Source organism: Salvelinus fontinalis, chromosome 29, assembly GCF_029448725.1.
Source record: "Salvelinus fontinalis isolate EN_2023a chromosome 29, ASM2944872v1, whole genome shotgun sequence".
In the NCBI taxonomy this organism is placed as follows: domain Eukaryota; kingdom Metazoa; phylum Chordata; class Actinopteri; order Salmoniformes; family Salmonidae; genus Salvelinus; species Salvelinus fontinalis.
This window is the reverse complement of record NC_074693.1, coordinates 25,355,965-25,372,294: the sequence shown is the minus strand read 5'-3', so window position 1 is coordinate 25,372,294 and position 16,330 is coordinate 25,355,965. Positions and strand designations below refer to the sequence as shown.

Genomic DNA, 16,330 nt, shown 5'->3' with positions numbered 1-16,330 from the left:
TCACAGAAGTGTGATTGACTTGGAGTTACATTGTGTTGTTTAAGTGTTCACTTTATTTTTTTGAGCAGTGTATATACACAAGGGACACGACAGGACAAAGACTTCTGACTGCTACGCTATCTTGGTTTCCATCTTAGTAAACTAGTGATTATGTTAAGATTGATTGTTTTTTATAAGATACATTTAATGCTAGCTAGCACCTTACCTTGGCTCCTTGATGCACTTGCATAACAGGTAGTCAGCCTGCCACGCAGTCTCCTCGTGAAGTGCAATGTAATCGGCCATGATCGGTGTCCAAAAATGCTGATAGCCGATTGTTATGGAAACTTGAAATCGCCCCTAATTAATCACCCTATCCGATTAACCGGTCGACCTCTAATGTGAATGTTTTAAACCCTCTCCCTCCCGTCAGGCCTTTCCTTCGGCAGCAGCGTCTCTACTTTGTGTTTGCTAATATGCTGAGCTCTGTGTCAGCCTGGCTGATCATCATCCTGCTCATCCTGCTCAGCCTGCTGCCTGAGATCCTGCTGCTGGTCCTCCGAAAGCCCCGCGGGCCCCACTCACGACAGGTACTGTCCACACACAGAGATACCATATCGTTTTAATGTTAAAAGGGATAACAACTGTTCAAAACACTTCATAGTAGTTTTCCTGTGTTCATATCTTTCATAATTTCTATGGGCTATGACTTGTCCTTTATGCGTCAGTGGAATGAGGAGACGTTCAGGCGTCCCTGTATTTCTGTTTATACATCATAGACATCTTTGTTTACATTTATAATTAACATTTTGTCCTTGAAAGTATCCATTTGTGTCTCCAAGAAGACTTGGTCATGCTTGACGGAGCCCATCGCTCTAAAAACATTAAAGGATCCGCCCCTTTTTAAAATGTTCACCTAAAATGACATACCCAAATCTAACTGCCTGTAGCTCAGGCCATCATGAAGGTATGTCATTATGAATTATTCTTGCCCAGGCACAGTTTTGACTTTGGCCACTAGATGGCAGCAATGTATGTGCAAAATCTTAGACTGATCCAATGAACTATTGCATATCTATTCAAAATGTTGTATCAAGACTGCCCAAATGTGCCTATTTTGTTTGTTCATACATTTTCAAGTTCATAACTATAGCATGGTATTCCGTCACTCTAATAGCTACTGTAAAATGGACAGTGCTGTTAGATTAACAAGAATTTAAGCTTTCTGCCCATATCATTTATGTCTATGTCCTGGGATTTTTTTCTTCTTACAACCTCATGCTAATCACATTAGCCTACATTAGCTCAACCGTCCTGATGTCGGGACACGGGTCCTGTAGAGGTTAAAGAGCTCCTCCATAGCGGTCTGATTTGTGTTGTTGATATGGATGGAGATCACAGGAATAATCAGATTGCCCCAGTCTCCCTTCTGAGGCCCGTATCCCCTGGTATTGTCTGTCACTCAATTAACTCCCCATGAGGCAAATTAGTTTTCCTTCAAAGTATTAGGAATGGTGTGATGACTCATCATTTGGTTATTAATTTCAAGTTATATGAAATCTATTTGATTTTTCAACTAAAATATCCCCTTACAAATGCTTTTTTTTGTATGGCCAATAGATGTAAATGTTTAACAACCTCATAATGATTTTCATGAGATCAGATTAAAAGGTGTCGGGGACACACTGGGTGGGCAGCTATTTGTGCACCATAGAACCCATTGTCTATCAATTCGGTGGTTGAAATACATTTAATTAAATGTAATTTATATTTAAGTTGTTTTTGCTCTCAGGTAACCTCAAAAAAGGGTTTGATATAACATTAATTGAGACCAAGAAAGGTTACATTTTAACCCACAATACCAATACTCTTCTAACAGCAAGAGTCTAACCTGATACCATTGAGGAAAGTTGTTGAAAGCTATACGGTCTCTACAAAGGCCCAATCCCACCCAGAGCTATATATATTTTGTTGAGAGAGCGAGCGAGAGACCAACGACAATTCCCTATGAAATGACCCACTGTAAACAAGCAAAACAGAGCAGTGAATTTAAGCCGTTTTTATTGATTAGCATTCAACATAATGTCTGTACTGAAGTCAACGTTCACTATTGGAGGCTATGGAGGAGAAAGTGGCGCTCTCAGAACGTTCAGACAGAAACCGCGTTGGCCCAACTCTCTGTTTATTAGGTACACCCATCTAGTACCCGGTCGGATAGCCTGAGTTCTACGGGGCATGGATTCTACAAGTCGGGAAAGTTCAACAGGGATGTTGCTCCATGCTGACGCCATGGCGTCACGCAGTTGCTGCAGATTGGACGGCGGTACACCACCGCCACCAGCCTGTACTATTGACATCAGGCAGGATGGGTCCATGGACTCATGCTGCTTACGCCAAATCCTGACTCTACGATCAGCATGACGCTACAGGAACCGTGATTTGTCGGACCAGGCAATGTTTTTCCACTCAATTGTTCAGTATTGGTGATCACGTGCCAATTGGAGCTGCTGCTTCTTGTTTTTAGCTGATAGGAGTGGAACCTCGTGTGGTCGCTGTAATAGCCCATTCGTGACTAGGATCGCCGAGATGTAGTTCTGCTGGCCTGTTAGCTTGCGCGATTCTTGCCATTTTCCTTCGACCTCTCGACAATTAGCTGTTTTCGTCCACAGGACTGCCGCTGACTGGATGCGTATTGTTTGTCCCACCATTCTCGGTAAACCCTAGACCAGGGGTCTCCAACCTCTTCTAGCATGCGAGCTACTTAAAACAAATAAAGTTGCAAGCTATTTTTTTATAGCTTTCAAATAGGCTCGCTCATCTCCTCTACTCTGCAACTTTTCTCGGGTCCTTAGTGTACAATGTGTTTTCTGTCAAGTTAACTGGTAATATGATGGTTAATAAACGGTATTTGGCACGACAGGCACCATACAATTATTTTGTATTTTCCCGAATTCTGTTTTATTTTTCCTGGTTTTGGATTATTTTCAGGTTTTACTCTCAATATTACAATTATTCAAAGAAACAACACAAATTGATGTTCTGAGTCCATGTCAGTGCTTAAATCACATCAGAAAACCATTTCTGAGGTCTGAAAAAGAAAAAGTAACACATTTAGATTTGAGTTTAATAACCCTTTAATAGCGCATTTGTGTCAGTGTCATTCTGATGTTTCTGCTATTAGGCCTACTGCTGCAGCACATGCTGACTGCTGCTGCAGTCATGACACTTTGCACAACTATGGCAACCGCTAACAGTTAATGTTTAATTGAGGAGGTTTTTGGAGAAAGTCGGAGAACCCTGCCGTAGACACTCTTGTGCGTAAAAAGCCCAGGAGGGCGGCCCTTTCTGAGATACTAGATCCGGTGTGCCTGGCACAGGTCATGTCGCGCTCAAAGTTGCTTAGGTCGCTCGTTTTGTTCAATCGAATAGTAACTGGAGGCCTGTCTGCCTGCTTTATATAGCAGGCCACATGGCTCACTGTCTGTGGGAGCGAACCATTTTCGTCAACGGGGTAGTGTACCTAATTAACTGGCCGGTGAGTGTGTATACATACATACAGTTGAAGTTGGAAGTTTACATACACCTTAGCCAAATACATTTAAACTCAGTTTTTCACAATTCCTGACATTTAATCCTAGTAAAAATTCCCTGTCTTAGGTCAGTTAGGATCACCACTTTATTTTAAGAATGTGAAATGTCAGAATAATAGGAGAGCGATTTAATTATTTCAGCTTTTATTTATTTCATCACATTCCCAGTAGGTCAGAAGTTTACATACACTCAATTAGTATTTGGTAGCATTGCCTTTAAATTGATTAACTTGTATCAAACATTTCAGGCCACAAGCTTCCCACAGTAAGTTGGGTAAATTTTGGCCCATTCCTCCTGACAGAGCTGGTGTAACTGAGTCAGGTTTGTAGGCCTCCTTGCTTGCACATGATTTTTCAGTTCTGCCCACAAATGTTCTATAGGATTGAGGTCAGGTCTTTGTGATGGCCACTCCAATACCTTGACTTTGTTGTCCTTAAGCCATTTTGCAACAACTTTGGAAGTATGCTTTGGGATCATTGTCCATTTGAAAGACACATTTGCGACCAAGCTTTAACTTCCTGACTGATGTTGCTTCAATAAATCCACATAATTTTCCCTCATCATGATGCCATCTATTTTGTGAAGTGCACCAGTCTTTCTTGCAGCAAAGCACCCCCACAACATGATGCTGCCACCCCCGTACTTCACAGTTGGGATGGCTTGCTAGCATCCCCCTTTTTCCTCCAAACATAACAATAGTCATTATGGCCAAACAGTTCTATTTTTGTTTCATCAGACCAGAGGACATTTCTAAAAAAGTACGATCTTTGTCCACATGTGCAGTTGCAAACCGTAGTCTGGCTTTTTTATGGCGGTTTTGGAGCAGTGGCTTCTTCGTTTCTGAGCGGCCTTTCAGGTTATGTCGATATAGGACTCGTTTTACTGTGGATATAGATACTTTTGTACCTGTTTCCTCCAGCATCTTCACAAGGTTCTTTGCTGCTGTTCTGGGATTGATTTGCATTTTTCACACAAAAGTACATTAATCTCTAGGAGACAGAACGCGTCTCCTTCCTGAGTGGTATGACGGCTGCGTGGTCCCTTAGTGTTTATACTCTCGTACTATTGTTTGTACAGATGAACGTGGTACCTTCAGGCGTTTGGAAATTGCTCCCTTAGATGAACCAGACTTGTGGAGGCCTACAATTCTTCTCTGAGGTCTTGGCTGATTTCTTTTGATTTCCCATGATGTCAAGCAAAGAGGCACTGAGTTTGAAGGTAGGCCTTGAAATACATCCGCAGGTACACCTCCAATTGACTCAAATTATGTCAATTACCCTATCAGAAGCTTCTAAAGCCATGACATCATTTTCTGGAATTTTCCAAGCTGTTTAAAGGCACAGTCAACTTGGTGTATGTAAACTTCTGACACACTGGAATTGTGATACAGTGAATTATAAATTAAATAATGTCTGTAAACAATTGTTGGAAAAATGTCTTGTCATGCACAAAGTAGATGTCCTAACCGACTTGCCACAACTATAGTTTGTTAACAAGAAATTTGTGGAGTGGTTGAAAAACAAGTTTTAATGACTCCAACCTAAGTCTATGTAAACGTCCGACTTCAACTGTACATGCATGCATACAAAAGTATCTGCACACACCTTCAAATTAGTGGATTTGGCTATTTCAGCCTCAACAAAAATCAAGCACACAGCCATGCAATCTCCATAGACAAACATTGGAACTAGAATGGCCTTACTGAAGAGATCAGTGACTTTCAATGTGGCACCGTCATTGGATGCCACCTTTCCGCCCTGCTTGATCTGTCCTCGGTTGCAACACTCACTACCGAGTTCCAAACTGCCTCTGGAAGCAACGTCAGCACAAGAGCTGTTCGTCGGGAGCTTCAAGAGATGGGTTTCCGTGGCCTAGCAGCCGCACACAAGCCTAAGATCACCATGCGTTCTCTGGAGTGATGAATCACACTTCACCATCTGGCATTCCGACGGATGAATCTGGAGTGTTAATGTATTAATAATTTGGGGAGTGCTTATATTTGTCCTGTTACACACTTGTGCATTTCTTGCGTATGCCACCACCTCCTGAGACACCGGCTGGGAGTGGGGTCACTGCCAGGGTCACCATTACACGGCGCCCCTGTGGCAATTAGGGTTAAGTGCCTTATTCAAGTGCACAGGTAGTTTTCATCTTACCGGCTCCGGTATTCGAGCCAGCGACTTTTCGGTTACTGGCCCAACGCTCTAACCTGGAGGCTACCTTGCCCCTCTCTATATAAGACTCTGCCGCACCCTAACTAAATGCTATCTTTCTAACTCTGCTGCTTTGTATTAATACATTCTCTACAGTCTCTCCCCCTCTCTCACTTCCTCTTATTGCCTCTTCTGTTTCTTCCTTTCTGTCCTGCCTGCTTTGCTGCAGATCAAGCCACGGCTTCCTTCGTCGGGGACGTCCACTATCTTCATGCTGTCGCAGACCGCCAGTACTCACAGCTTCTCCTGGAGTGACTGAGGTCTCTCTCTCTCTGCCTGCTTTTCCCCTTTACTGCTTCTCCTCTTCTCTCCTCCTTGTTCCCCCACTCTCCTCCTTGTTCCCCCACTCTCCTCCTTGTTCCCGCACCCACTCTCCTCCTTGTTCCCCCACTCTCCTCCTTGCTCCCCCACTCTCCTCCCATCTGTCCTGTCCTGCTTGTCAGATTCGTCCCCTCCTCCTTCCTTTAACATCCAGCCGGCCTTGATTGACCATTCTAGAGGTTCCCTGTTCAGGTCATGGTGAGGTTAAAGAGAAGCTACCTTTCTAACCACTGTCTAGACTGGGTGGGATTTTTTTTTGTTATTTCAGGATCATTTGAGAATGCTTATGTAAGTGCTGGGTTGCCCAATGCCCAGCCATCTCACTTCCCCAGCAATTGTGGTTTTTCGTTTGTTGATGCAGCGTTGGTCCTATGTCTAATTCAGTATGTCTGAGTGCATCAGTCAGTGTGTCTTTCCTGCCCGTGCTGCCACTGTGCCTGCTTTCTCTGCATGCCTGTCCAGGTGAATGTAGCACGCAAACAAATGAGGTTTACCTGCATGCCAGAGTGCCCCAGACTCCAGCCAACCCCATACCCTGGACCCCACCACCGCAGTGGGCCACTACAGACATTTCTGGGTGGTTGTGTGTTGCTATGAATGTGTCTTTTTAATCAGAACTTTCTAGTGGAAGTCACCCAAATGCCTCAAAGGATATTTGCAGTATTTGGATAGCTGTACCAATAATGTGTATTAGTCTATTAAGGTGGCTTTGTGTTGATTTTAAATAATGCAACATTAAGAACGACGCAAGGTTTCTCAAACATTGACCCTCCTGGGTAGAGGAGAGAGAATTCACCAAGGCGAGTGTGTGTTTAAACTACATTACATTGTCCAACTTCTGTCTCAAGTGTGTAAGTGTCTGTCTGTCAGCACGAGGTGCCATTAGTGTCTCTTGCTTCACCCTTCCAGAAGAAGCCGGTGGTTCAGTCTGGCGAGGGGAAAACCCAGTCTCCCCGGTCTTCAGCCAGGCCCCTGCTCATGCGAACCTTTTCAGACGAGTCCAATACTATCCTATGAACAGGTACCGACCCCCAACTCTGCCCCTTAGTTAAAACAATCAAATACCCCCCAAAAGAAACCCTTTAGCTGCCTAGATCTGCCGAGACTCAGTACTCTTTAACTGTAACCAGAATCCAGTTTCCAAATCCTGCTTCCCGTGCCTTCAACATGTAAGATCTTCTTTTAAGAAGTTGGTTCAGTCCTCTAATGGCTACTGTAACCCATACTTCCTGGGTGTTGAGCTCTGATTGGTTGGCTGAAAAGTGTATTTGTCATAATGGCGGCGTCATATTTTTGCTTGTGAAATATGTACATACATTCTTATGGACAAATATTTGGATAAACATTTAACTGGCCGACTGTATAAATTGATGTCAGAAGGGGAGCCCTTTCCAATATGATCCACTAAGCCAGGACAGTCAATTCTCTTTTCAGCCTTCCAGTAGCCTTGCATGTGGTCTTTAAGGATTTCCAGTTACCTTTTTGACTAAGTAGGGACTCCGTTGAGGATCGGGGATTATTCTGTCTCATCAGTGTGTGTGTGTGTGTGAATGTGAGTAAGTCTGTTTTTCTTTTGCCTCTTTATTACTAATGAAATATTGCAGACCTCGTAATCTTCCTTTTTAATTTCTCCCCTTATGGAGTTGTCATTTATATGGTGGTTGTGGTGTCCCTCCTGGTTGCATGTGCAATGTACTACTTGTGTGTTACTGGCGTCTTGTATTCTCCATTTGCAAGTACTACATTTTGTTACCCCTTTCCTTTGCCTGATTGTATGTTGCTCTTCCTACATCAAAATGAACTGACCGTTGCCTGGAGTGAATGTGTCAAATAAAATTGTATTGGTCAAATATGTGTACATGACCAATAAAATTTGATGTGGTTGGGTTCCATTCAGGGCTCTAAAGTGCGACCATTTTGGTCCAATATGCGGCTAAATATTTCTGCTGTGCGACAAGACATTTTAATTTGGGAGCACCAGTGCGACTACAAAAATATCTGTCAGATTCTAATTGTTGTAATGATTAAGGGAAAGAGGATGCCTAGTCAGTTGCACAACTGAATGCATTCAACCCAAATGTCTTCTGCATTCAACCCAAGACCTTCGAATCAGAGAGGTGCGGGGGGGCTGCCTTAATCGACGTCCACGTCATTGGCGCCGGGGAGCAGTTCTTGTGGGGGGGTTAACTGCCTTCCTCAAGGGCAGAACGATTTTACAGCTCAAACGGCTCAGACTACCTGCCGCCCCTTCGCTGTTTCCGAGTACCCTAGATAAAAAAGTGAGCGCAGATTCCTGACCGTGGTGGTTGCACCATTACTACAGAGAGAAGCGCTCGTCTGTAGCCAGAACCGTTCGACAGTTGTGACCATGTTACTGGCGCTACAGTTTTGCTGGATGCATCTTCATTGGTGGAGATAATAAACAAATGTCTTAACAGTGTTAGATATTACTTTCTAGGGTACAAAATGTGCTTCAAAAGTACATAGAATTCATATAGGCCCAATAAAGGCTGTATATCTCAATCGATATTAAAATGACATTTCCTGGTGCTCCTAAATTTTATGTGGTGCTCCTAACTTTAAAAGAAATTGGGTGCAACAGTGCTACCAATGTAAAATGCTAATTTAGAGCCCTGGTTCTGTTTATTGGAAAGTCTGGGTTAACACCAGGCTTTACGCTCACATCCATCACCTGTATTTAACCTGCTTCTCTATTCTTCCCAGCCTTCAGAGGACTTCCTCCTAAAAACATCCAGGTAAAACAAGGGCTAATCTCACATGTCTTAATCCTCGGCTATCACCTCATGGTCTTCTTGGGTTCCATACACTTCATCAGGGATGATCACATGATATCAGAGCAGTAGACATTCTTTGATTTAAGCTAATCTCTTTTTTCAGGGGAGGTGTGTCCAATCAATTTTATTCAGGGGTATGTGGTCAAGACTATCTGATTTTTGGGGTCAACATTTAATGGTGTATGTCATGGTGCTGCTCTTTGTACCACCTTCCAGTTGTTGGCATTTGGCAGGAGCAGGATTCTGTCTATGGAGGTGGACTGACTTCTGTCTCTGTATTTGTCCTCTCCAGATCGCTGCCGTCACGCCCTTGTCCTACAAGCACCTGATCGGGCAGGAGTGAAGGGCAGAAAGGAGGGTCAACTATACTGCGGCCAGTGTCTTTCAGGCCCCCATGGCAGTCAAGCTGGCTGCCTGCACTTTTGCCTAATCTAAAAAGAAAATGGAAATTGATAAAAAGAAAATAGAAAAGATGCTAGAAGAGCCAGGGCTGGACTCCTGTCAGCCTCTTCCTGTTTCCCTCTGCATGTCTGCAGAGTACTGCACCACCGGCCCACGCAGCACAGGCCGTTTTTACCACCGTTTTTACTGCACTATTCAGACAGGAGGCATGAGTTTCCGCTTTTTTCTTTTTTTGAGTTCTTTCTTTAAAAAATGTAAATGAATGCGTACACGGCTACCTTGTCAGTAGTACTACTACGATCTGCTGTGTTCTAACATGCAGCCACACCTCCACTGACCCAGAATGATTCATCTGCATGAAACGAAGGAGGTTCCATGAATGCCACATTCCACTTGTTATTACTTGTGTGTTTAGGTCACGGTTTGTTAAAACAAAAATACAAATGTTACGTAACTTTCTTAAACAGATTCCACAGTTCCAGGCCCAAATAGTTTGTACAGTACCAGTCAAAAGTTTTAGAACACCTTCTCATTCAAGGGTTTTTCTTTATTTTTTATTATTTTCTTCATTGTAGAATAATAGTGAAGACATCAAAACTATCAAATAACACATATGGAATCATGTAGTAACCATTTTTTTTTAAACAAATCAAAATATATTTCAGATTCTTCAAAGTAGCCACCCTTTGCCTTGATGACAGCTTTGCACACTCTTGGCATTCTCTCAACCAGCGAGTTGAGGAGTTCCTACATATGCTGAGCACTTGTTGGTTGCTTTTTGTTCACTCTGCGTGTGGTCCAACTCATCCCAAACCGTCTCAATTGGGTTGAGGTTGAGTGATTGTGGAGGCCAGGTCATCTGTTGCAGCACTACATCACTCTCCTTCTTGGTCAAATAGCCCTTACACAGCCTGGAGGTGGGTTGGGTCATTGTCCTGTTGAAAAACAAATGATACTCCCAATAAGCGCAAACCAGGTGGGATGGTGTATCGCTGCATAATTCTGTGGTAGCCATGCTGGTAAAGTGTGCCTTGAATACTAAATAAGTCACAGAAAATGTCTCCAGCAAAGCACCATCACACCTCTTCCATGCTTCATGGTGGCAACCACACATGCGGAGATCATCCGTTAACCTAGGTTGGAACCAAAAATCTCAAATTTGGACTCGTCAGACCAAAGAACAGATTTCCGCCGGTCTAATGTCCATTGCTTGTGCTTCTTGGCCCAAGCAAGTCTCTTCTTATTGGTGTCCTTTAGTAGTGGTTTCTTTGCAGCAATTCGACCATGAAGATTCATGCAGTCTCCTCTGAACAGTTGATGTGTCTGTTACTTGAACTCTGTGAAGCATTTATTTGGGCTCTCATTTGAGGTGCAGTTAACTCTAATGAACGTATCCTCTGCAGCAGAGGTAACTCTGGGTATTCTTTTCTTGTGGCGGTCCTCATGAGAGACAGTTTCGTCATAGCGCTTGATGGTTTTTGCAACTGCTCTCGGAGAAACATTCAAAGTTCTTGAAATGTTCTGAATTGACTGACCTTCATGTCTTAAAGTAATGATGGTCTGTTTCTCTTTGCTTATTTGAGCTGTTGCCATAATATGGACTTAGCCTTATTTGGTAAAAGACCATCTTCTGTTTCCCACACCTACCTGTCACGACACAACGGATTGGCTCAAACGCATTAAGAAGGAAATTAATCCATAAATTAACATTTAACAAGGCACAGATTGTTAATTGAAATGCGTTCCAGGTGACTACCTCATAATGGCTAATTTGAAGAATCAAATATAAAATTCATTTTGAAAACTTTTTTTGGTTACCACATTATTTCATGTGTTATTTCATAGTTTTGATGTCTTCACTATTATTCTAAAAAGTAGAAAATAGTAAGAAATAAAGAAAAACCCTTGAATGAGTAGGTGTGTCCAGACTTTTGACTGGTACTGTAAGTTACATGATTCCAGTCGAGTCCAGGGCAAAGAAAGCATGTTCGCTCAATACAGACTACACTGCACACGGGTTACTGAATATCTTGAAAAAAAATGGATACTGAGAAGGGAGGGTTTAGAGGCACAGCCCCCTACTGGGTTAAGGGAGGGTTTAGAGGCACAGCCCCCTACTGTGCTAAGGGAGGGTTTAGAGGCACAGCCCCCTACTGGGTTAAGAGGGTTTAGAGGCACAGCCCCCTACTGTGCTAAGGGAGGGTTTAGAGGCACAGCCCCCTACTGTGCTAAGGGAGGGTTTAGAGGCACAGCCCCCTACTGGGTTAAGAGGGTTTAGAGGCACAGCCCCCTACTGTGCTAAGGGAGGGTTTAGAGGCACAGCCCCCTACTGTGCTAAGGGAGGGTTTAGAGGCACAGCCCCCTACGGTGCTAAGGGAGGGTTTAGTGGCACAGCCCCCTACTGTGCTAAGGGAGGGTTTAGAGGCACAGCCCCCTACTGTGCTAAGGGAGGGTTTAGAGGCACAGCCCCCTACTGGGTTAAGAGGGTTTAGAGGCACAGCCCCCTACTGGGTTAAGAGGGTTTAGAGGCACAGCCCCCTACTGGGTTAAGAGGGTTTAGAGGCACAGCCCCCTACTGGGTTAAGAGGGTTTAGCGGCACAGCCCCCTACTGGGTTAAGAGGGTTTAGAGGCACAGCCCCCGACTGGTTTAAGTCTCCATTTTCTCATCTTCCCAAAAAGTGTGTATGTGAGTTAATCAAAATGACTGGTAATGACTTGTGCTTGCCAACGTTTCTACCTGGTTCCGTGTTTGGAGCATGACATGTATCTTCCAAGCAGAAGACCGGTGATAATATAAGAAAATACCAATTGATTGTGAAAATTATTATATGTGCTGTAGCTATAGATCTGAACCTGTTTGAATGCCTGGTGCTTGAAGCCAAAAATGTGTCTGACCTGGGGAGATGCGTGTCATGCCCAGCACCGTCCAAATATTGCAAAATGTGTTGCGGAGTGTGAGCAAGTTGTTTATGTGTGAATGTGTTTCTCATACATCGGTTTCCCAGCTGTACTGGATGGGATCGATGGCCTAAAAAGCAACCTGTGTGTTGCATTGAGACACGTACAGTGTTTTCATAGGAATACCTGTAGCTTCCTTGTAGATTAGCACGTGGTTGTCATGACCTGTCATCTAAAGGACATCAGGAGTTCTGAGGATTTTCCTTTGGGCATGCAGTCAGAAAGGCACATTTGTCATATGCCGAAACACACACACACATAATGCGCACATGCACTAAAAACCTAAAATGAGGTATCGATGTCCCATTACCACTTAGTGTTTGTCAAAGGTAACGATCCCAACTCCAGACTTTCTCGTCAGGTAATGTGACCACCTGCTTACCTTACATCAACATCCATATCTATTTACGATATCTGAGAAGGGTTTCTTACTGACCTCTAGTGTTAGTGCTTCATACATTCCATTTCTCCATGCCATGATAGGAATCACTTTTAGATACTATGGGAGGAATTTTGTTTTTGGAACGTGTAAGAATCTATTTGACATATTTATTGTTCTGTGTAATTTTACCCACATGTTATATTTTTATTATGTATTTTTTTTATTGTGCAATTTCAGTATGCCTGTGTTACTACAGACAAGATGTGTGCCCCTGTGCCAACCCGTATATCCTACCTTACACCTCTACCATATCCTGTTCCCTCCACCGTTCTGGTCGCAGGTCAGATTACAGAGCACTGGTTAGAGGTCAGTTAAGCCATATCTAGGCTTTGAATGGAGCTTCTGTTATTTCTGGCACAGAGGGGTATGTCTTGTCCTTTAAAGAAATGCCATAACGATCAAGTGTTTGATAATTATGGCTGTAGTTCCTAAGTTCAGTAGCTTTAGTTCAGATGGACTTCATTCCAGATCCTTAGTGGTTGGAGATACTGTAACATCTACATGCTGGCTGTACATGATACTGAGCATATGCAACCTGGTGTCCCCTCCCCTCCATGCCAAATGTGATTTACCATACTTTCATATGGGAGAAATGTATATATTTTTCTTGACTTCAAGGGTCTGGAGTTTCCAGAGGGTTGTGTACACCAGATGGCTATATTACCGAGGACTCTATTGTAGCGTTTCCTTTTGAAACACTAAAGCTATCAGGGGCTGAGTATGGGCTGTACTCAGACTAGCGTGGAGACATCGCTGGACTCTCACCTGCCTGGGCTGTGTCCTAGGTCGGGGTAGGAGGAGGACTTACTATATTGGGGGGGGGGGGGGCGCATTACAGATGCTGTTTTCAAAAGCTTACAAAATGTATTGGTTTCTTGTGTTTTGCCTGACCAAAAAAAAAAAAAAGAATGATTGATTGATTGTATTTTTAATGCAACCCTTTTTTCAGCCATTTTTGTAAGAATAATCGAAATGTCCCAAAAAAAAGCACGAGTGGCTGGATGAATGTGGAGAATGGCCCTGTCCCACGGGTTGCCGCTGGGGTGGGGTGCCGTGGGGTGACGGGCACAAAATGGGCACCGCACCCCGGCCCCAGGACCACCCCACATCTGGCCCCAGGACCACCCCACATCTGGCCCCTCGGGCTCCAGCCTCGGCACTCTGAACCTCCGACCTGAATGTAGCACTTTAAGACCAGTTTGTTCAACACAGTTTTTCTGTAATAAATCACAATATTATGAATTTGTGGTATGCTTGAGTGAACTTGTGTTTCAGCAAGCGTACTTGGCTTATGCTTAGCATGGTCTGTTAGTGTGGGCTTTGCAGGACTGCACGCATGTGTGTGCACCACAGGAGGCTGCTGATAGGAGGACAGCTCATTAAAATAGCTGGGATGAAATGGTATCAAACTCAGGTAAACCATGTGTTTTGATGTATTTGGTACCATTTATTCCATTCCAGCAATTACAATGAGCCCATCCTCCCCAATTAAGGCACCACCAGCCGTCTGTGGACTGTGTGTGTACGCCTGGCCACACCAAGCAGATGCTCTGCGGTAATGAGGTGGCTGAGAGGCTTAACTGGATCAACAGGGCTGCTGAAGGCTAGAGCTCCACAGCAGAGTTCAGACGTACCGCTGGCCGAGTGGCCCTGTAGCACGCCACTCAACCTGCCACCACAGCACCACCCGACACTGTGTGTGTATTAATGTATGTTCATATCCTTCTGTTACTCTACTCCTTCCGTGGATTCATGTGTGTCTGAGTCCTGGTCGGTTGAGGGGAGACGTAGGCAGAGTAACTGGGGGAGTGGAGATGAGTGAAGCTGTGTCTATTTTGTACAATGACACCCGTTCATGTTCCTGTGCCTTCGTTTGAATGTGTTCGTTGTGTGTTAATGTGTGTGCACTTGCATGGGCAGAACAATTTGTTGGCTTAGACAAGAACGGGAGAATAATGTACCGTTTACAATGGCTCTATTGACACTTAAATGTGTAGCACACGGTTCTCTGTGTGTGTCCCAGAATATTGAGTAGGAGGAAGCAGTAACACTCGTGTCAGATAGCCCAGCAGTGCTGTATGCGGTAGGTCAGCCAGGCAGCGCTGTGTGGAATCAGCCCACAATCTGCTACAGGAATAGAGTGACCACTAAGACGGAGGAAAGCGGAAAGGAGGAGGAGTCTTAAAAGTTGGGAGGGAGTTGGCAGTGTGTCAGGATGGGAGCCACTGTGCCTCAGCAGCGGCAGAGCTGACGCACTAAAATCCAGACTGAGGGCAAGAGGGGGATAAAGGGAGGGCACAGAGGAAAACGAGGAAGAGACGCCAGTGGCCAGATGGAGGGTGCAGTGTTTGTTTTGAAGTGGCAGACTGGTGTTCATTAAGGGTTAGTGGCTGTAGCTTAGAACAAGATATTCAGTCCAGTGAGTGACTATTATAGAGTGTGTGAGGGAAAAGTGCATCGTTGTATCAGGACTGTCTTGGCCACAGCAGCCGGAAAACCTACCATTTGATGTTCTGTGTGGACTGCACACTTATACTCCTCTGCTGTACTGGGTTCTTCGGTGCATGCAGCTCAAGGTGACTCAGGATCTGGATCCAGCCCCTGGGAGCCTCCTGACTGGGTCCCTGGATCTACAGGGAAAAGTGGGCTGAAGCTTCCTCTCTACCCCCCTGGAAGTGGAGTCAGACTGGGGACAGGACTGTAGGATAATAAGGATGTGAGGCCTTGACACCAGCCGTTACCCACTACCAGGCCTGCTAGTGTTCTGTCCAGCCCTGTGGAGGTGGATAAGGGGGAAGGGAATGGGCCCAGCTTCACTGCAGGAGGAGACAGAGCAGGAGCCAGGGGGAGAAATGGAGTGCTACCACAGCCTTCTGCAGGCTGGCTCTCAGCTAGAGAACACACTGCAGCGTGAGTACCTCTCCTGTACTGCCCCATCACTGGCATATGGGGACATAACTGTCTTAAATATCATGGTAGCCTACAAGGGGAAATATTGTGATATGTTAAATATTCTGTATGGAGACATAACACCGTCATAATACATGGACAATATTAAAACTCATGGGGCAGCTTTAGGTCTATTGATGGGATGGTTGCTGCTGTACTCCAGCAGTGGTCATGACGTAGCCATGCAGGGATTAATGTGCTATTTCTAAACCCTGCGGGGATCGTTTTTATCCATAGCGATCATATGTAGAGCAGATATTTGTAAGTACACGCCACATCTGGGTGTGTTTGGAGAAATGCCGAACAAAGCATTTTGTCAGTGAAATGAATAAACTATAGATTTATTCTACATTTTGTGATACTGAATTGATTAGACCTTCCCCGGGGAAACTATCAAGGTCCAGTTCTGAATGGTTGCTCGCAGCTTTTTAAAGTTGAATGATACAAAATAAATCCTCTATTGGGGGAGGAATAGGAATCCTGTAAGAGCAGCCAGTTGGGCAGATTGGACAATTAAATGATGAAGAGGCGTAGCGCTGCATCCCCGCCATGGTCCAGATGCTACAGAAGACAGACAACGTGATAAACAGTGCCCAAGAAACCATATCCCCTACACATTCTCCTCTGTCCGTTAATATCTATTGGATTCAAATACAAATCCAATGAAGAAGAAAGGGCT

General features: G+C 44.4%; 1 protein-coding gene across 7 annotated transcripts in view; it reads left to right on the top strand.

Moving 5' to 3' along the window:
- The window catches only part of LOC129827689 (phospholipid-transporting ATPase IG-like), a 76,846-nt gene extending 62,902 nt beyond the window's left edge, over window positions 1–13,944 (top strand). Inside the window, exons 27-30 of one of the 7 annotated variants that reach the window (XM_055888756.1) lie at window positions 413–569; window positions 7,017–7,125; window positions 8,829–8,860; window positions 9,192–9,247. In XM_055888756.1, coding sequence (XP_055744731.1) covers window positions 413–569; window positions 7,017–7,121 — 262 coding nt within the window. In that variant the 3' untranslated portion in view covers window positions 7,122–7,125; window positions 8,829–8,860; window positions 9,192–9,247. Of the gene's footprint in view, window positions 1–412; window positions 570–5,952; window positions 6,044–7,013; window positions 7,126–8,828; window positions 8,861–9,191 lie in introns of those variants that run through there. The other 6 variants (XM_055888754.1, XM_055888758.1, XM_055888760.1 and 3 more) reach the window with 6 other exon arrangements.
- The last annotated feature ends 2,386 nt before the right edge of the window (window positions 13,945–16,330 follow it).